The sequence below is a fragment of the Telopea speciosissima genome, chromosome 3, assembly GCF_018873765.1.
Source record: "Telopea speciosissima isolate NSW1024214 ecotype Mountain lineage chromosome 3, Tspe_v1, whole genome shotgun sequence".
NCBI lineage: Eukaryota > Viridiplantae > Streptophyta > Magnoliopsida > Proteales > Proteaceae > Telopea > Telopea speciosissima.
The window spans coordinates 35,462,181-35,483,578 of record NC_057918.1 but is presented as its reverse complement, the minus strand read 5'-3'; the positions used below and the strand labels follow the sequence as shown (position 1 = coordinate 35,483,578).

The window sequence follows — 21,398 nt, the reverse complement described above, 5'->3', positions numbered from 1 at the left end:
GTCTATCTCTCTATTCCCCAAGTGAAAAGACATTGTTGCCCCTGTTTGGGAGGAGAGATAGACACAGAGAGCGATGCACCACTTCATTATATCAATATTATAGCTATTGGATGATTCTCTAACTAATATGTATTTTGAATACTTATTGGTCTTCCATGACAACATTACTACTTATTAAGTATGTATATGTTGAAGACAATTGCTAGCACAGTTGATTAGTACCATTGAGATGTCTTAAGAGCACTCCCCCCCCCCCTCACGCTCTAGTAGCTGTAGTCAAAATCTTATGGAGCACTATTAGATAGGTAGAACTTTAAAAAGGGAGAGTGTTCCCTATGCTATCAGTATGAGGAGAAATTTGCATGCCACATCAATGGGTGTCCTGAAAAAGATATCATTCATATGGGCTCCACATTTTTTAAGATAGGTGAGAGAAAATAATAAAAAATGATATAAAAGGAAAACTGTATACCAGCGGAGTGGCAATCTTTTTTCCATGTTTCATATAGGGATCCCAAGGTAGGTATTTATCCATTAGTTTTTAATGATATTAGTCCTGACCTCCCAGGCTAGGTGGTTTCATTGTTTTAGGTATTGGTACTAGTGCCCATATTGGGATAATGCCACAACCAATATGACTCCATTGGTATCAACCTGTATTTGGTTAGTATCAGGTGCAAATTCAAAAAACCATTTTTTTTTTGTCGATACTCCAATAATAGTTTGTTGGGGGGGGGGATAAGAGAATTGTGACATCCTTAAAAAAGCTTCCAAAATGGTTCGTAATCTTGGATTAGAATGGCTGTGAAGGAATACATGAAGTGGATTGGCAGTCTTATCGCACATCGATTCAAGCCTAGAGACTGAAGGAAGCTGAAAAAGGTGAGCGTGCGAGACTATGCTCTATTTTTTCCAATTGAAGGTTAGAGCAAGCAAGGGTGCCCGTAGAAGCGGAGGAATCGGGACCAAAAAGAGCATGCAAGGAAAAAACAAGACGTGAAAGAGAAGTAGTGGAGGGGGTGTCTCGTGAAATCCTGTCCTCCCCTTCTGCTGGTGAATGATCTAAATTTATTGTAACAACTCGAAAAGGAAGGGATGTTTGCTCTAGAATTGCTCTACTGAAATAGAATAGGCTCTAGGTTTCAAACTTGAATGAAATCTGCTCCTACTCCCATCTATTTCTATTATGCCTACGCATGGACTCCTATGACGCTACCTACCTCGTTGGTCTACCTTCGCGCATTCTATGTTCCTATACCTCCTACGCTCTACTTGGTTTAAGTGGGTCGCTCCATGGATTGAGAAATTTGGTCAAATTGCTCGATCTGATCCATTACATGTAAGGGTGTCAAAACCTAGCCCGAACCGTTAAGACCGACCAAAACTAACCAAAACAACTCGAGACCGAACCGAACCGATCCTTATTGGATTGGTTTTGGACTGGGGTATGATGGGACCGGCTGAAAATCGGACCCTACCGGACTGACCGATAACAAATCGAAAACCGAACTAGATGAAATCGATAAAAAAATAATGAGTATAAGGTTATGAATAATTGAATTGATTTCAATATTAGTGAGCAAATTTATGGTTGTAAGGGAAATTGTTGCAAATCAATGAGTATGAGGTTATGAAAATAAGGAAGCTGATTTGTAACAATGCTTCTTCTATTGATCTCCTTTTTAAGTGTGGGGCTAATGAAATATTTTATGTAGTTGAAAAGATAAAGAGAGGAAAATAGGCACAAACTGAACCCAACTTGTTTTTAAAAATCCGGTACCGAACTGAATCCAAACCGCTATCAACCCGTTATCATAAACTGAAATTGAAACCGAAAGTCCTTATTGGTTCGGTTTCGGTTTCCCTAAAAGCCACATCGAACCGAAAAACCAGACTGAACTGACCGATTGACACCCCTAATTACACGCAACTGGCTCAAAAGGGTTTTAAAACCCTGATTTTCCATGTTCTTCATCCGTGCACTCTTGCTAGACTTGATTTAGCGATTTGGGATGATAATATCTACGAGAAAATGAGGGTTCCTTACCATTTTTGAGTGGAGAATCCTTCTAAGGCAATATCTTTGGGAGAAATCGACTCATTTTAGAGATTTCTCTTCTCTTATGAGTTCAAGGTTTCAACCCCCCCCCCAATTTTGGGAGGATAATATCCACGAGAAAATGGGGGTGCTTACCAATTTTGGGTGGAGAATCCATCTAAGGCAAGATCTTTGGGAGAAATTGGCTCATTTTAGATATCAAGAGGCATCTTCAACCATCTCTTCTTCCCAACCGAGTTCAAGGTTTTTCCCATCTTTGTTTTGGATTATTTTTCTATTTATATGCTTGAATCAAGTTACAATGGGTATAGATTTTTTTTCCATCTTTTTTTTTGGGTATGAAAAATTTCCTTTTTAACAAAAATAAAAAATTTTAATAGTATTTTGACCGATATTAAATGATACATGATCCGATCCAGCTTTAATGGGGGTTATTGTCACATTAAATTAACAAACTGATTTTGACCGATCCGGATCAATATGGACCCTAACCGATCCCGGGATTAAGAACCATGCACCCAAATGCTCGAAGTGCTAAACACAGACACAGTCAAAGAAGGAATGATTCATGGACTCGTTTGGGGATTTGGTTTTGCCCACCTAATCAGTATTCACAATCCCCGCCGAGGCAACCGGTCATTAGGACTCCTAATTTAGGTGTACGGTGTACCTATCGCGCCAAGTAATGGTTGATCTTCGTAACTAGAATATTAAACGTCACGAATGTCAATTCATTCAAAGATGGAGGATATCTTTGTCAATTCACGAGCCCCTGCCTTCCATATATAAACTACTCAGAAGGAAATAGCTCCTCGTAGTCCTTCGTTGTTCTTCACAGTTTTTTGTTGTTTTTTTAGAGTGTTTTCCTTCGATTTTCCTTGGATGAATGTACACTCCCCAACAAGACGACCTCCAAGATAAATACTGTTAAGACCTGCAATCTTATGCCTTTAAGCCTTTATTTAGCAGATTTGTATACCCTTATACCTTTCATGCATGGTTTTTCTTGAAATAATATTTGGTGTTAATTTAAATAAACTTCAGTAATATTACAATTTTCGATGAATTTAACCTGGCTTACTACAAATTTCGTGTTCTATAGAAGCTTGCCTTGGATTTCGTTTTTAATCAGACGTTTTTTAATTCTATTGGTATGCCTCATTGTGCATTCAATTCTTGACAATCACTGAATTGCTATGGTGTTGCTTCTTCTCTCTCTCACTATCTCTTAGGGTATATTATTAACAGTTTTGATTATTCTGTATTATAGATAATGTAGACTTCACAAAGCAAATATTGGAAGAAGTATTGTGGGTTAGAGATGCGACGTTGCTTCCATTCTGATAGATGTTTGCTTTTCCTTCCATCTACTCTCCTCAGGGTGGGTGTTACTGAGAAAATCTTTAATGGTGCTAGGTATTTGAGTTATAGGTTTCTAGCCTTCCTCAACACGCCAATGGTTTGTAGATTCCTTCAATACTAGCATTCTGCTGTGGTAAAGCGAATCACCACACACAAAGTAGGTTTCTGTTGAGGTTAAGTTATTACAGATATATGTGCTTTGTGCATGGGGATTGCCTAGGCAGACCAAAGGTCTTTTCTACTCTGTTGGTTTGTTCCTTCAACATGCTTATTGGGTAAGCGGGCTGACATGATATATTCTCAGGAGAAAAAAGAAGAGGCAGTCGGAGATTGCTGACCTTTAGTTACGTATACCTAACAACAACAACAACTCAGCCTTATCCCTACTAAATGGGGTCGGCTACGCGGATCCTTGCCTTCCAATCAACTCTATTCGACGTCATACTACGAACAAGGCCTAAAGTATGCATGTCTTCCCTCACCACTTCACCTAGGGTCATTTTAGGCTTGCCCCTGGCTCTTTTAGAGCCTTCAATCTGAATCAAGTAACTCCTTTGAACTAGAGCATCCGGCGGCCTTCGTTGAACATGGCCATTCCACCTCAGGCGACTTTCTCGTAGCTTATCTTGAATCGGGGCTACTCCCAAACCAGCTCTAATATGCTCATTCCTTATTTCATCCTTCCTGGTTTTGCCACTCATCCATCTCAACATCCTATCTCCACTACACTTAGCTTATCTATATGAAACTTCTTAACCGCCCAACACTTCGCGTCATACATCATAGCCGGTCTTATGATTGTCCTGTAAAATTTACCTTTAAGCTTTAAAGGGATCCGTCGATCACATAACACTTCAGATGCACCTCTCTACTTTAGCCATCCTACTTTTATGAGATATCATCTTCTATATTACCTTCCTTACTGATGATTGATCCTAGATACCTAAAAAGGCTACTTTGCGGAATCTCCATCTCATCAACTTTCACCCCTTCATCATCCGTCCCGGAGTTGCTAAAGTTACATACTATGTGCGCCATCTCCATTCTACTCATCTTAATACCTTTTGATTCCAAGGTTGATCTTCATAGTTCCAGTTTGACACTAATTCCATATTTTGTCTCATCACCAAAACAATGTCATCAGCAAAAAGCATGCACCAAGGAACCTCATCTTGGATGCTTTTGGTTAACTCATCCCTGATAAGTGCAAACAGATAAGGCCTTAATGCTGATCCTTGATGTAACCTAATTGTAATTGGGGATTTACTACTTTAACCCCTCACGTTTCTTATACTAGTCATCACTCCATCATGCATACATACATACATACATACATACATACATATATATTTATATATAAAATTAAATCTCTAGGAACCCTGTCATAAGTTTTTTCTAGGTCAATAAAGACCATATAGAGTTCCTTCTTGCTCTCTCTAAACCTTTCCAAGAGTCTCCTAAGTAGGTAGATAGCTTCTGATGTGGATCTTTCTGGCATAAAACCAAATTGTTTCTTCGAAATAGTGGAATCTTTTTTCAGGTGTGTTTCAATTACCCTCTCCCATAATTTTATAGTATGACTCATTAGTTTTATGCCTCTATAGCTGTTGCAACTTTTGATATCGCCTTTATTTTTGTAAATCGGGACCACCATCCTCCTCCTCCATTCATCTGGCATTCTCTTAGTGCACATAATCTTGTTAAACAACTTATTTAACCAAGATTAGCCACATATTCCTAAGCTCTTCCACACTTCTATTTGGACCCCATCTAGGCCAGGAGCCTTGCTATTTTCACTTTTCTTAGTGCTTCTTTTACTTTAGGAACCCTAATTGTACGCATATATCTCCGATAGGTGACTTGATGTGTAGTGCCTACGTCCGTTCTACTATAACTCGGATTGGTTTCATTAAGTAGGTTGTAGAAATAACCTTTCCATCTCTCCTCGATGTCCTCATCCCTTACTAGAACTCTACCATCATCATTTTTAATGCATCTAACATGGTCAAAGTCTCTCCTCATCCTTTCCCTCGTTCTAGCTATCTTATAGATAGCTTTTTCCCTTCCTTAGTGTTCAAATTGTTTTAGAGATCCTCGTATTTCTTCATCCTTGCATTCCTCACAATCTTCTTAACTTCATTTCTAGCACTCTAGTAGATTTATACCTTTTTAGATCTTCTACATCCTTAACCCTTTGCCATGCCTTGAAACAAGCTTTCTTAGTCTTGATGGCTGCTTGGACCTCATCATCCCACCACCAAGCCTCCCTAGGGGAATGACGTTTTCTTATTGATTCTCCTAGGACCTCTTTAGCCACCTTCTGACATCTCGGTCCACATCAAATTAGTATCTCCCTCTAAGTCCTACTTTCCTTGGTTGACCACTTTGTCAGTAAATAACTTTAAGGCGTCTCCTTTCAGGTTCCACCACCTTAATTTAGGGCAGATAAGTTCCCCTCTCTTCCGATCCTGCGTGATGAGGCACTTATCCATGACCACTAATCTATGTTGAATGGTTAGGCTCCCCCTTGGGATAACTTTACAGTCGTTACAGAGCAATCTGTCCAACCTTCTAGTTAGGAAGATATCTATTTGGTTATTATGATATCCACTTGTATAGGTGACTAAGTGCTCCTCTATCTTTTCAAACTAGGTGTTTACAATGTACAGATCATATGCAATTGCAAAATCCAAAACTTAGATACCCTCTTCATTCCTCTCTCACCAAATCCATAGCCTCTACGATTTCTTCCTACATCACCATTCAGATCACCCCCTATAATAATCTTTTCTCCTTGACTAATATCTTGCACTAATCCATCCAAGTGTTCCCAGAATTTTAACTTACTACTTTCGTCAAATCCTACTTGGGGAGCGTAAGCACTGATAATATTGACTACCTGTTTCTCTAATACAAGTTTGATGGATATAATCCTATCTCCAAGTCTCTTAACCTCCACTCATCATTCTTTAGGGCTTTATACACCACTATGCCCACTCCACTTCTATTACTTTGCTCCTCCATATGCCACAATTTAAAGTTGTCCAACTCCTTAGCTTTCTTACCCTTCCATCTAGTCTCTTGAATACAAGCAATATTAATCCTTCATTCCTTCTTCAAGTAAATTTCATGGAGGGAAAGAAAGCTGAATAAGATTTTGGACACCCTTGGTTATAGCAAGGGGAGACTAATCTTCCAGCTATGAACGGGGCCTCTAAACAACTTGACTGGAAGTTACTGAGTATGCTTTTCAGGTGTAATGGGTCTTGGAAAGTTTTTAATTTTATATATCCTTCTACTGCCTCAAACTACAAATAGCGATCATGGTCCTATGGCTTGGTCTTTCTCTTTGTTGTGGTTCATGTTGTGAATGTTGGTTTTTCTCCAAAGAGATTCAATAATTTTATCAGCCTAAAATAGCTTTAGCAATAATAAGAAGATCCCTGTGGAGTACATCACCTCAACAATCATCTGGGGTATTTGTAATGGAAGGTACAGAAGAATCTTTGACGACAAATAACGGGAAATTCTGAACTAATGTTTGTTAAAACAGGAAGTTCTGAAGTTATTTTGGTTATTGGTGGTCTACTTGTGGATTTGGCTTTTTATTAGGATTAACTTGTTGCAGTTTAAAACTTCAGTTTTTGTGGATTGGCACACAGTTATGTGGGAGAATTAATCCTCTTGATGCTTGTTATGCTTGATTAGTTTTCTTCTTTGTTTGACCTTCGTTAATAGTTGTAACTTGTTTATAAATGATTATTGCTGATATTTGCAACCATGTTAATAAAACCTGTCCTGCTTGTATTTTTGGCATATATTGGATGAATAGAAATGTATCTCTTCCTCCAGTTACATAATAATTGGTTAGAACATCTGCTGTTTGGTTCCTTGTAAATATGATTAATTAATCATATAGTTTGCAATTAATATCATTTGCTTCTTCGACTGACACCTTAACCTTCATAGAAGTTTATCAGTTCCATGTGTAGAAGTAGAAGTGTAGAACCCTCAATTACTTCTCATAAATTGACTATTTTACCTTTAAATTGGAGTCTTTTGCTATATTTGATATCTCTAGTTTGCACTTTTATGCCTGTCGTTTTATTGGTTTCGTGAACACAACAATGAGAGAAGACGAAGATCACCTGACCCAAAGGATCTCTAAACAAGCCTACTAAAACAATCGAAATTAATTCCATTTGATTTATATTTGGCCTAAACTATTTCACCATTTTAACTTTACGAGTCTTGTTTGGACATTGTCATTCTGGACATCTACTACCTTCCATTGCACACAGCTACTTGCATCTTAAAACTGGAATTGGTAGTGCAATCCTGGATAAAGCGTTCCACTTACTTTTTAATGACCTTTTGGGAGCCTAAGAAATATAATAAAATCTTCATGCATTCCTGCCCTTTCAAGTTTATTACTGTATTTAACTTGATCACATCCCTTACAATTGTGTGTCAATAGGAGAAGATTTCCAGAAAATTGATAATTCTGTCATTTTTTAGGGGATTATTCCTAGTTAGGCATAGCTGAGTGAGGGAAAAAAATTTCAGCCATATGATGGGGTCAGATGTTTAGTTTCAAATGATGTAAACATTTTTTTTTTATCAATCACTAATTTTATTTAAAAAGAAAGAGAGACATAGGCTAATATACAAGAACAACAACAACATTAATCCAAAAGGGCTGAGAAACTAAAGAAGGACTACACAGTAGGAAAGGACCCACATACAATGCCATCCCTATCAAGACCTGATTTGGCCAATTCATCTGCCAAACAGAATGAAAATTAATGATTAGAGTAGAGCAAAGTGCTCCAGCTATCTTAATATAATGCAGGCATCTTCTAGGACCTCCTGACTGAGCTTGGAGCCATACAATCACTAGTTTCAAATCACCCTCTATGATCAAATGGAATCATCCATGCTGCATAGCATAGCAATTTCAATGCCCTGAATGGTACATGGCCAATTGCAGAAGTCCAGGGCTGACTAGCTTGAAAGAAGGTGTTATACCTTGTTTACCCAACTTGATTCATGGCTTTTGCAATTTGTATTTCACCCTTTTGGTCTAGCCTCATGCTCTAGAATTTCATCTCAATCAGGGTTGATTTCACCCATTTTTGAACTTCTGTAAACCAATATGGTTTTGCAGTGAAAAAAATTTGTTAATCAAACTTTTGGGGAATTTCTTCATCTGTTCATGCTAATCTTACATCAAATTGCATCTTGAGACGGTCTTTTGTGAAGTTGACTAAGCTGGTATGCAGATGTAGTGGAGCTTCCACATGGAATATACTTTGAAATTTATTTCAACCATTCACTATCACTTCCCTTATTCTAAAAAATTTCTCTTGATGACCTTATGTTTTTTCTTGTCATTTCCTTGGACACCATACCCATAATCCCTTGACTTGATGTGGATTGTTATGTTGGATTTATTGCCATTTAATAAATTACTTTGTGTATTGACAGTGAGTAAGACCTCATGTTTCAGCATTTTGAATGTGTACTTATATTATTTAACCAAGCAGATTGATGCCAGAGTAACTGTCTTGGATAAACTAGTTGGATTAAATGTCTAACTAGAAGATTGCAACCTTATCCTAAAATGTTTTTTTTTTATTATGAATCAGGAGTCCATGGCTGAAAGTTTTGATTTTTAGAACCAGAATTGCTGTGTTTGACAAAACTTGATTTTTCTCAATGGCCTACTTTATTTCTTGTAAATTATTTTCTGATGAGTTAAAGCTTTTTTGATTCATTTGAGGTTTGCCTCCCCCCGCCCCAAGTCTCTATCTTCATTTCTTTGGTTGGTAATTGATATCATTAAAGGTACTCCGATCACTGTTTTTTTTTTTTTCTTAAAATGACTGAGTCTTACAGTTTCTGGTGATTTTACAGTTGAAAAGATGGCAAATGATACTCAATCTGGTCACAAAATTAACGAGAATGATGGCAATAGTTCAAAGAGAAGGCATATTGGTCACAATGGTTCAACTACTTCAGGTTCTGTGACAACAGAGAGTTCAGGTTTAAGAAGGTCCACTAGAGAAACATCTTCAACGAAGCAGATTTTGTCAGGTACTTCAATTACACGGAAATCAGAGAGACTTGAGAAGCGGGCACTAGCAGACCCTCCAATTAAGAGGAAATTTGAGCAAGTTGAGGAGCAAAGGATGCCGAGTCCCTCAAACAAGTCTGAGGGGAGCGAGAAACACCGATCTTCAAATTCTTCAGGATCGACGAAATCTGAAAAAGGCATGAGTTCTTCAGATACAAAAAGTGAAAAGGAGAAGAGAGAGAAAAATGGGAAGCAACAAATGATGGATGCCAGAGAACGGAGCAGAAATGAGAAGCAGCAACATAAACCTTCTTGTGTAATTCTTAAAAAGAAGAGATTGGATGCACGTAGTTACAGTACATTGCTCAGACCCCGTGCAAGGATTTCTAAGGGGTCAGGTATTTTGAATTTTCTTTCATCTTCCATGAAACCAATATTCATCATGTAACCTAATTGCACATTTTTATTGTGAAATGGTCTCTGAATAATCAAATATTCTCCCATGTTATAAAATAAAAATATAATGTCCCAAGCTTTTGTAAAATCCCCAAAATAGAGGTGTATATTCATTACTGTGTCGATTTCATAAATGGTTACTGCCTGACTGTATTATCTGAAATTTGTTGTTTAGCTGCCGGTACTTGTCTGATATGCCCAACTCAAAATATAGTGTTGCTAGAAGGCAACTCTAGCTATTGTTTCATATAAATAATTTTTATTATTTTTGTTCTACTGAATAGATCTTGGTCTGAAGCTGAAAAGGGAGAATAAACAGTCTCAGGGGGCAAGCTATCATATTCGAGCTGGTGGTTCCAAAGAAGTTGAGGAGGATGAAGATGAATGCAATGAGAGAAGGGAAGAACAAGCCGTTGGAGAATTCTCTCACTTCAGCTGTAAGCAGAGAAATCACCATGAGGAAAATCATGAATTTGAAAGTAAAGATAAATCACCAGTGTTTGAGTCTGGTGATAGTTCTCAGCAATCAACTTCAGATGGAGCAGGGCTTAAAGAAGCCGAGGACAATTCTAAAGGCATGCAGGTGGAGTGCTCTGTGAGGGAAGACTTTCAAAGATCAGAGTTAATGGAATCTATTTCTGAAGGAAGATCACTTGCTGGTGACCATGGAACAGGAGGTATCGACAAAGTTAGAACTCTTAAAAGAAAGACAAATGCAATTGGTATAAATTCTGATGATCCTTTGATGGAAGCAAGTCAGGAGATCTGCAGTGTTACAGCTGATGCTGTCTCTTTATCGTCATCTGGGAGCAAAGTGGGTAATTTTATTGAGAGATGTGTTATCTGCTCCAAGAGACAAAGGTATTATTTTCTTTGTGATTGTCTTTTTTGTATGCCTTTCTTCATGACACTGTCCTTAAAATCTGTTCTAATGCCCAGTTGATGGAGAATGTCACTTTGAGTGAATGATTAGAAGAAAGTTGTGGAATCAATTTTTTATTTTGCCAATTGGTTAGACTTTCTTCATATATCTAAATACTTGTATTTAGTTTCCAATGAAGGCCCATGGCTACACTGTCCTATAGTACCTTATAAGGCCCAAGTATTGAACTCCCATGGCAGGCTTGAAGACCTTGCATTTTGGCCTTTGTAATGGCTGATGGATTTATAGGGCATCCCAGGATTCCCAATATTTCAAATTACATATCCAAATTCTTCATATGCCCCTCCATATCATAGTTGTCAAGGCAACAACTAGGTTCGCGTTGGTCGCCTTGTGGCTAGGTCCCCTCCAATGCCTTGGGTTGCCTAGATGCTGTCACACCTATGCTCCATGTATCGACAATTTTGCATGAATTTCAGCTGTGCATTGTTTTTCAAAAGATTCCTTTTCCAATTGGTTTTTTAAAGCTTTATTTAGCCACATACCTATCTCTGTTTGGGCCGAAACTTTTGATATTGAGCGGGGGACCTGGGCCTTACATTCCCATAATATATAGCCCCCACCTGATCTGCCACCTGGCAGATAATAGAGCCATATGAAAAGGCTTTCCTAGGTGGTTGTCTGCGAAACTGGAGCCCTTGTAAATACTACATTTTTGGTAAAACTTTGTAGTTGTTGATTATCTCCTTTATTGAGGTATTAAGATTCCTTATGTATGTCTTATGTGTAAAAGGTGGGAGAAGTTGTTGGTCATCATCTTTTTATTTTTTGGTTTTTCTTGTCACTATTTTTGATTCCTGGCCAATGAAGGGATATTCTCTCATCATGGCCTATGGTTATTTTGCTTCTCCTGGTCTGATTTTTGAAATATCCTTTTTATTGGCTATTTCAAGAAGCTTCTGGAAGGAATGTAACAGTAGAATATTTCATTAAAGCTGATGAAGGAATGTAACAGTAGGATATTCTTTCTAAACAACCTTTGCTCTGACAATGATCAGAGTATGTTTCTCTCTCCCATTCAAGCTGTGCATCACCTTTTGCTTATGTGATATTAAGATATTGAATTGAACAGAAAATGTGAAGCAGCATCCTGTTATTCTATTATTTGAAATGTAATTTATTAGGTTGGTGTCTAATTTTATACATGTTATTCATTTGGGCAGGGTGGACTTTGATTCATGTGATCAGGAGTTCTGCTCTTGCAATGTAGAGGTAAGGCTTCTTATTTGCCTTTTCTTTTCAGAACATAATAGTTGTAATTGCATATGAATTTCTTTTAATTTTTTAGGTGTGTCCTATGTGCTTTGGCACATTTCTTTTGTTTAAAGCTGTGGTTGACATACTGTTAAAGAATGGGAACATAGTTGTCAATGCATCCAGTTGCCTTGGTTGTTGTTGGTGTCGTCTTGTGTCTAGGCACTCTCCAACGCCTTGGTCACCTAGGCAGTTGGACAACTATGAATGGGAATGAGATGGTTTCCAGTTGCTGCTTTAGGAAAAAGTGCATTTTGGGGAGCTTCATCCAATGACAGGACATGCTATTCTTTTTATAGTTGTCAATGCATCCAGTTGCCTTGGTTGTTGTTGGTGTCGTCTTGTGTCTAAGTTAGGTTTTATGAATAGATAGATACAAGTAGTAGGGCAAGATTCACAGGTGAAGAAGAGAGGAGAAGAGAAGAAGAAGAAAAGGGTTTGGAGAGAAAACGATTAACTTCATTAATAACTTCTAGAATTACACTGACCTCCCTAAGGAGGTAATGGAAATAAGGAAAGAAAAGGAAAAATACAACTTAAGTCATGTCTTATAACAAGATAGTGACAGAACTACCCTTATACAAAATACTAACAACTCTAACACTCCCCCTCAAGCTGGAGAATAAATGTCATACATTCCCAGCTTGCTCAATAAAGTACTGAATAGACCAGGAATGAGACCCTTGGTGAAAATATCTGCTATTTGATCACCTGTCTTCACAAAAGGAGTATAAATGCAACCAGAATCCAGCTTCTCTTTGATGAAGTGTCGATCAACCTCAATATGTTTGGTTCGATCATGTTGAACCAGATTATGGGCAATACTTATAGCAACCTTGTTGTCACAATAAAGTCTCATTGGGCCTTTAGTGTCAAAACTCAAGTCTTGAAGTAGTCTCTTCAGCCATATAATTTCACACACTCCATAAAAACTGGATCTAGCTATAACTGGTTGCTTCTTGCTCCTCCAGGTAACTAGATTACCACCCACAAAAGTGCAGTATCCAGAAGTAGATCTCTTGTCAGAGACTGAACTAGCCCAATCAGCATTTGTATAACCCTCAACTTGCAAATGGTCATGCTTGGCAAATAGAAGACCCTTTCCTAAGCAGGATTTCAAGTACCTGATGATGCGATACACTGCATCCAGATGTCCACTCCTGGGAGCATGCATGAACTGACTCACCACCCTGCATAAATGATGTTTGGTTGAGTCAAGGAGAGATAGATTAGTTTCCCAACTAATCTTTGATATTTGCTTGCATCTATGAGAGGAGAACCACATTCATCACCAATCTTATGATTCGGACCAATGGGAGAAGTTGCTGGTTTGCACCCCATCATACCTGCTTCTTTCAGAAGGTCCAAGACAAATTTCCTCTGGCAGATGTTGATTCCTTCCCTTGATCTAGATACTTCAATACCCAAGAAGTATTTCAAGAGTCCAAGGTTTTTGATCTCAAACTGTTTAGCCAGATAAGACTTCAATCTGTTCATCTCAATCACATCATTCCCAGTTACCACAATGTCATCAACATAGACAATGTGAGCTGTAACTGTACCATTACCTCTCCTGATAAACAAGGTGTGGTCAGCTTGACTCTGATAATACCCATTCTTCAGGATGACTTATCTAAATCTCTCAAACCAGGCCTTAGGAGACTGTTTGAGGCCATAGAGAGCTTTCTTCAAGAGGCACGCTTTCCCTTCAGCTGAGGGACACTTAAAACCAAGTGGGGGCTGCATGTATACTTCTTCTGCTACGTCTCCATGAAGAAATGCATTCTTCACGTCTAACTGGTACATAGGCCAATCTTTATTGGCAGCTACTGACAAAAGAACTCTGATTGAGTTATGCTTGGCTACAGGGGCAAAGGTCTCTGGGTAGTCAATACCAAACACTTGACTATACCCTTTTGCAACTAGCCGAGCTTTATATCTTTCCACTGTACCATTTGATCTATACTTGATGGTATAAACCCATCTGCATCCAACTGGAATTTTTCCCTTGGGAAGATCAACCAGTGTCCAAGTATTGTTCTTCTCTAGAGCCACCATTTCCTCAGACATTGCTTGCATCCACTTGGGATCGGATAAGGTCTCTGTGACATTTTTGGGAATGGAAGAAGACTCAAGAGCAGTGGAAAAGGCAATACCTGTAGGAGAAATAGAGTCATAGGAAACAAACTGGACTATGGGGTTAGTACAGGCTCTCTTCCCCTTTCTCATAGCAATGAGAAGATTTAATTCAGAAGGAGAAGTATTACCTGACTAAGGAGGATGAGACTGAGGATGTGGATCCAAAGAGGGGTTTTGGCAGGGTTGCTTTCCCTTCAACGCATACCAGGGTTGCTTTCCTTTTCCCTTCAACAAGCATTCACCTCTTGTGAATACAACATCTTTGAATCTTATTCCCTTGTATTCTTTTTTTTCTGGTAGAATCACCACCACTACTAGCATCAATATCAACAATACCATCAGCATCAACAACATCCACTTCTTTGTATTTTCCAATATCAAATAGGAATGGGGAAGTGGAGGTAGGCAAGGGAGATAGAAAAGGAATGACATCAGCATCCTGTTCACTTCTAGTACTCTCCCCCTGAGGAGGATGCTGAGGAGAAGAAAAGTAAGGAATAGACTCAAAGAATGTGACATCTTTGGAGAGAAGTCGCCTTCGGGAAGGAGGATGGTAGCACTTATACCCTTTGGTGGAATCGGAGTAGCCCAAGAAGATGTACTTGAGAGCTTTGGGATCAAGCATGGTGTGGGCTGATTTGTTGACATGAGCGTAACAAACACAACCAAAGGCTTTTGGAGGCAAAGAGAAGGCTGAGGATTGAGGAGAAAGGAGAGCCAGGGGAGATTTGTAGCCAAGAAGTGGAGAAGACATCCGGTTAATAAGGCAACGGCAAGAAGTGCATCAGACCGAAAAGTCTGAGGCACATGCGTACCAAAGAGAAGACTCCTGGTGATTTCCAACAAGTGCGGTTTTTCCTCCCACCCACCCCATTTTGATGAGGGGTGTCAACACATGCCAATTGATGGATAATCCCATTATCAGTAAAAATCTTTTGGAGCCCCCCATACATGTATTCACCCCTTTGACCGACCTAACAATTTGAATTCGAGTATCAAATTGAGTGCTGATAAATTGATAAAAATTCTTAAAGCATCACAAACATCACTTTTTTGTTTCAACAAGACAGTCCAAGTAGACCTAGAATAGTCATCAATAAATGAAACAAAGTAACGAAATCCAGACAAAGAAGTAGTGGGAGAAGGCCCCCAAACATCAGAATGAACAAGAGAAAAAAGAACAATGGATCTATTACCGTGATATGGATAAGATGTGCGACAATGTTTAGCAAAAATACATGATTCACACTAAAAAACATAAGAAGAAGGAAAAGAAGTAAACAAATGGGGTAATTGTCTCCTCATAACAACAAAAGAGGGATGACCCAAACGTTGATGCCAAAGCATTACAGACTCCAAAGTACTACGGTCACTCCGACCACAAACATAAGCTGCAGCAGTAGATGAATCAGGTAACCGTGGTTCAAGATGATAGAGTCCTCCTTTCTCAGTCCCACTGCCAATAACCCCCTTTGTCTCCAAATCCTGAAAAAGACAATAGGAAGGAAAGAAAGTGACACAACAATTTAAAGGATTTGGTTAAGTGGCTCATTGATAATAGGTTAGTAGCAAAATCAGGGACATGAAGGATAGACTCAAGGGAAATAGAAGGAGTAACTCTCACATTACCCTTACCAGAGACAGAAGAAAGGGAACCATCAATAATCCTTACCTTGTCCCGGCTAGAGCAAATGGAATAGGAATCATAATACTGTGACATACCAGTTATGCGGTTAGAGGCGCCTGAGTCAATAATCCGGAGCAGTGGACGAGGCAGACGAGACCTGTAGGGCTGAGGCAGAAGAAGCTGACCCTTCGAGGTGAGACATCAGCCGGCAGAGGGCTGTAATATCATTCTGTGAAAGGGAATTAGGAGCAGGCTGGGTGCCAGATGTCTCAGTCTCAGATGTCATAGAGTGAGCCCTAGCTCCCCCTCTCTTGCTACCACGGGCACCAGATGAACCACCACGCATACCAGGGGGCTGCCCATGAAGGTCCCAACACCTGTCCTTGGTGTGTCCCAGTTTTCCACAATGATCACATTTAAATCTCTCACGGTGATCTCCTCGAGTTGGCCTTGGGCCTTTCCCCCCACTTTTCCAGTCTTTGTGGGAACGAGAAACAAGAGCAGATCACTCCGTTGATGATGCAGTATCCATAGTAGTTCTCCTAGTTTCTTCACTTTGCAAGTGACTACATACTTCATAGTTCATCCAAGGATGGAAAGGGAGACCTCCCTAGGATCTGCAGACGAATGGGCTCATACTCTGGATTGAGCCCCCCAAGCAGAGAAAAAATCCTCTCAACCTCCTGATTCTTGTAAACCTTGACTTCATCTTCAGAGTTGGACAGTCGAAGATATCTGTAGTGATCATATTCCTGCCACAGGCTGATAACAGTGTTGTAGTAGTTAGAGATACTCCTATCACCCTGCGTCATATTGGTGACCTTTTGGTGAATTTGGTACACCTTTGCATAGTTGCCAACTCGATCAAAGGTCCGGACAACACTGTCCCACATATCTTTGGCAGTCTCCTTGTCCATAAATCTCCTACTGATGTCCGGTTTCATGGAGAAAACCAACCAAGTCATAACTGTGGGGTTCTTAGTCTCCCATTTCAGATATCCTGGATCAGTAGTAGCAGGCTCCTTAATAGAACCAGTGATATACCCCAACTTTCCCCTACTTCTCAGGGACATCTTCATAGAACACGACCAGTCCAAGTAGTTGGTATTGTCCAACTTCACAATCGAGATTTGGGTATTGGGGTTATTGAAAGAAGCCATAGTTGGAGAACCACTACTTGGGCTGCAAGCAGTTGGTCCAGTGACCTCAGAATCATTCCCAGTCATGGTGGATGTGGTCCCAAAAAATACTCAACACAGCAGAATAGTGCCTTGCACAACTGACAAATGGGGAGTAAAACACTCTACCCAAATACAAGGAAGTAATCCAGCAAACACACAAGGAAGTAGTTCAGCAAATAGGGCAGCTCAAAGAAAAAGATTGCACACAGTCCACCCAACAACCGAAGCCACAACAATCACCAACAGTTCAGTTAACAAACAAACTGAAAGTGGATCCTTGAAGAAAAAATCACAACCAATCACTCAAAAACATTTTTGGTTCCCCTCCAGGCCTCCACAATAGCCAATGACATTTAAATAGGTGACATTATCAAGCAATAGGAACCATTCCTCTCATTTCAGTCAATAAAAGACCCAACAAGCATAAGAACAGAATCTGACGATACCTGAGGAGCACCAATGATTCAAGCTATGCTCCTCAATCAAAGGCATTTAACAACAGGGCTGTTGGGGGTCTGAAAGAGGACCCTTAGGCGATACAAAAGCTTCAGTTCTCATCCCAAGTGGTGGAGAGATGAGAGAGAGATGAGCAGAATACTCTACAGCTGGCGGTAATGCTCTGTCCAGCTTCTAGGGCTTCAAATGCATTCCACGAGCTAGAAAACTCCCTCCATTACTGTTAGGTTGAAAGAAACAACTCCAAAGAATGTATAGTTGATATTTCACATAATACAGCCTCTAATGGAACCATCTACCTTTCTAGGGTTCCAAGAAGAGGTGAAATAGACTAACCGAGCCTTATTCGACTCTCAAACCAGTGAAAAACTGCTCTGATACCAAGTTAGGTTTTATGAATAGATAGATACAAGTAGTAAGGCAAGATTCACAGGTGAAGAAGAGAGGAGAAGAGAAGAAGAAGAAAAGGGTTTGGAGAGAAAACGATTATGTGTGTTGAGAGAACTCTCAACACACATTAACTTTATTAATAACTTCTAGAATTACACTGACCTCCCTAAGGAAGTAAATGGAAATAAGGAAAGAAAAGGAAAAATACAACTTATGTCATGTCTTATAACAAGACCATGACAGAACTACCCTTATACAAAATACTAACAACTCTAACAGTCTAGGCACCCTCCAACGCCTTGGTCACCTAGGCACTTGGACAACTATGAATGGGATGAGATGGTGTCTATTTGCTGCTTTAGGAAAAAGTGCATTTTGGGGAGCTTCATCCAATGACAGAACATGCTATTCTTTTTATACGATGATTTATTATTGTTTCTACTCAGTTTCCCTGTATGCATGCAGAAAGTTTGTTATGGATGCTATCTAGTTTACAAGATTATTTGATATGTAGAGGATTTGCGCAATGTTTGATTCTTTTGCTTGGGTGATGCTGAACTTGTTTTGCGCCTACTAGTTCACTGTCTTTTTTCTCATGAAGTCTGGGCATCTAGGGTGCTTTGCTTAGTATTTACTGGATGATGGTGCAATCCTTGTCCAGACATGGAACAGCAACTTGGACCTGCTGCAGTAGCGCTTCCGTGGATCGGCCCAAACCCGTTTGGGAATTCAGACGGAGATGAACCGGGTCCAATTTGGGTATTCTGTCTAGTGAGATACTAGTAGTCTATTTATTTAGATTTATCTTGTAGTCTTTTATTCTACTTTGAATAGGCTAGGTAGTGACAAAGTTCCATTATATTTCAGTTTTAAAGTTATAGTAGGAGTCTTTTGATGTTTCTTTGTTTGTACAATGTAACCATCATTAATAGCTAGATTGAATAGAATGAAATTGTGAGTTTAGTTGAAGCCTGCGTGGCGTTTGGTGTTGTGTGCGATCTCTTCCCTCGTATGTTTTCTTTTTCTTCCACCTTTTTTCTGGTATTCTTTCCACGTCCCTTGTTACCTGCGCTATGTAAGATTGGGTAAGAGTTGATAGGACTTTGTATCTTCCTACCCGGCAAACCATCACAAGTTGATTTGGGTTGATAGTTGGGGCATCGGTTGTTCTTTCACGTATGAAGCAAACCCCCCAAGCAAAGATCTGAAACCCCCTCCCATTTAGAGAACCAAAGCTGTAAACCACAGTGGTTCACAACTTGCCGCCTGTCCATGATTTCAGTCTTCACCATTTGTTCGACTGTTGATGATTAGAACCACATCTGGATGGAATCAATGGGTTAGGTGAATCGATTTTGCTTCTTGGAATTTCAGGCCAAACCGAGACGATCCGAGTGGGTTCCCTCACTTGGTATCTACCATGACTTCTGCTGGTTTGTTTTTTGGTTTAGAAGGAAGAAGACGATTCCTTCTTCTCCTTTGGTAATTAAAACCCTTTTAATCCTCTTCCTTTTATTCATTAATACCATCTATTTATATTTTTTGCTTCCAATCCAAAACTACCCTTGTCCCCTGTATACGTTACTTCCCCCTTTTTTTTTTTGGTTCCATTCTCTTGAGATTTAAACTTTCATTACTTGCAAAACTGCCACTTGTTGTTTATCATTGGATTTAATTGGTTATTTCGACCTGGGTCCACATCCATTATATCAGAGCCGAACCTGAGGCTACATCAATGAGGTTAATTCATATGATTTACTTTTCTTGATTAAAGATGGTTTCCGTAAATTGCAAACAGGTGTTTATGATCTCCATACAAGGCTTTTTGATTTAGGACAGGTTGTCGGAAGCTTGCCGTTATAATAACCACTTTTATAATAAGTTGTCAAGCATGATATAATCTTCAGAAGGTGGATTAGAGGTAGAAAGAGAAGGTGGAAAACGAAAGCAATGATCAAACTGAAGTATATGTCCCGATCAAAATTGAAGATGAGATCAACATCCATCATCATCAAGCAAAACATTCAATTAATAGCTCTGAAGTCTCCCATCTCCGACCTTCCTAGGTTGGCACCGCTGCTACCCAAGGACCCTCCCCCTCCCTCTCTCCCATCTTCTCCTACCTCCCGCCACCCCTCTGCTGGTCCCCTAACCCCTGGCCTTTCTTGGTCCTCCCTCTTTGGCAACTCCAAGTCTCCTTCTGGAGATGGCCACTGTAGAACCAAGCGATTGCCAATCCCCCAAAAGACGCCTTGTGAGGGAAGGTGCAACTTTAATTCCTTATTGCACACCAGCCAGCGCGCATCGCTCCCTTGCCCGAGCTGGGATTTGGGCAGGGCATTTTGGGTCACTCCCAACAATCCCCCCCCAAATGTACGCCCAATAACAGAGCACCCATGGCACCGGGGAGATTCGAACTCGCGACCACCTGCTCTGATACCAATTGTAGAACTAAGCGCTTGCCAATCCCCCAAAAGACGCCTTGTGAGGGAAGATGCAACTTTAATTCCTTATTGCACACCAGCCAGCGCGTATCGCTCCCTCGCCCAAGCCGGGATCTGGGCAGGGCATTTTGGGTCACTCCCAACAGCCACCGTTTACATTTTGTTCCCCCACCTTAATTGGTTCCACCAAGATTGCCCAGTACGACTCTATCCTCCTGGTCAATGAAGCTCGCAAATGGGAAACATGCATTTTAGGGCATTTTATTGGTAGCCGTCCCCCCTTCCCCATAGTCAGAAACTCCCTTTTAAAGCAATGGAAACTACAGGGTTTTGTTGAGACTTACTTGCTTGATAACGACTTTTTCATCTTCAAATTTTCTGACGAGCTTGACAAATCTTGTGTTCTTGAAGGTAGTCCATGGAATGTTGGCGGGAAACCAATTTTCCTCAGACAATGGGATCGATACTTGCAACTCAACAAGGTCGACCTCAGTTCTATCCCTCTCTGGGTCTCTCTGCCAAGGCTTCCGCTTCACTATTGGTGTGAGGATGGACGCAGCATGGTGGGCTCTGTCCTTGGGAAGCCTCTCTTCTCAGATGGAAGAACAAAGATGCAAGATAGGCTTGCCTTCGCCAGAATTTTTGTCGAAGTTACTGCCGATGTCCCTTTGCCAACCTCTATTACCGTCACTGATAATGAAGGATTTTCCTTCCAACAATCCGTGAACTTCGATTGGTCTCCCCCTCATTGTGCTTCCTGCAAAGTTTTTGGTCATTTCCTTGGCAAATATCAGTCCTTACCTTCTCCTTCTTCCATTTCCCTTACTTCTGAAACCAACCCCCAACCCTCTCTCGAACCTCTCGACCCCATCGCTCATCCAAATTCTCTCACTCCTGCCATTGACCTTATTGCTTGCATCATTTCCTCCCTTGGTGACTGTGCCCCCTATTCTTCCCCTTCTCGAGGCCGTTGCTGGCGGCGGACTCGTAATCTTGCTTGCCACCGTGTCT

At 40.1% G+C, this 21,398-nt stretch overlaps 1 protein-coding gene across 1 annotated transcript in view; it reads left to right on the top strand.

Moving 5' to 3' along the window:
• Positions 1–2,917: 2,917 nt before the first annotated feature.
• LOC122654028 (corepressor interacting with RBPJ 1-like) overlaps positions 2,918–21,398 on the top strand; it is a 33,621-nt gene continuing 15,140 nt past the window's right edge. Inside the window, exons 1-4 of the mRNA XM_043848000.1 lie at positions 2,918–2,985; positions 9,338–9,895; positions 10,238–10,814; positions 12,060–12,108. Coding sequence (XP_043703935.1) covers positions 2,946–2,985; positions 9,338–9,895; positions 10,238–10,814; positions 12,060–12,108 — 1,224 coding nt within the window. The 5' untranslated portion in view covers positions 2,918–2,945. The remainder of the gene's footprint in view (positions 2,986–9,337; positions 9,896–10,237; positions 10,815–12,059; positions 12,109–21,398) is intronic.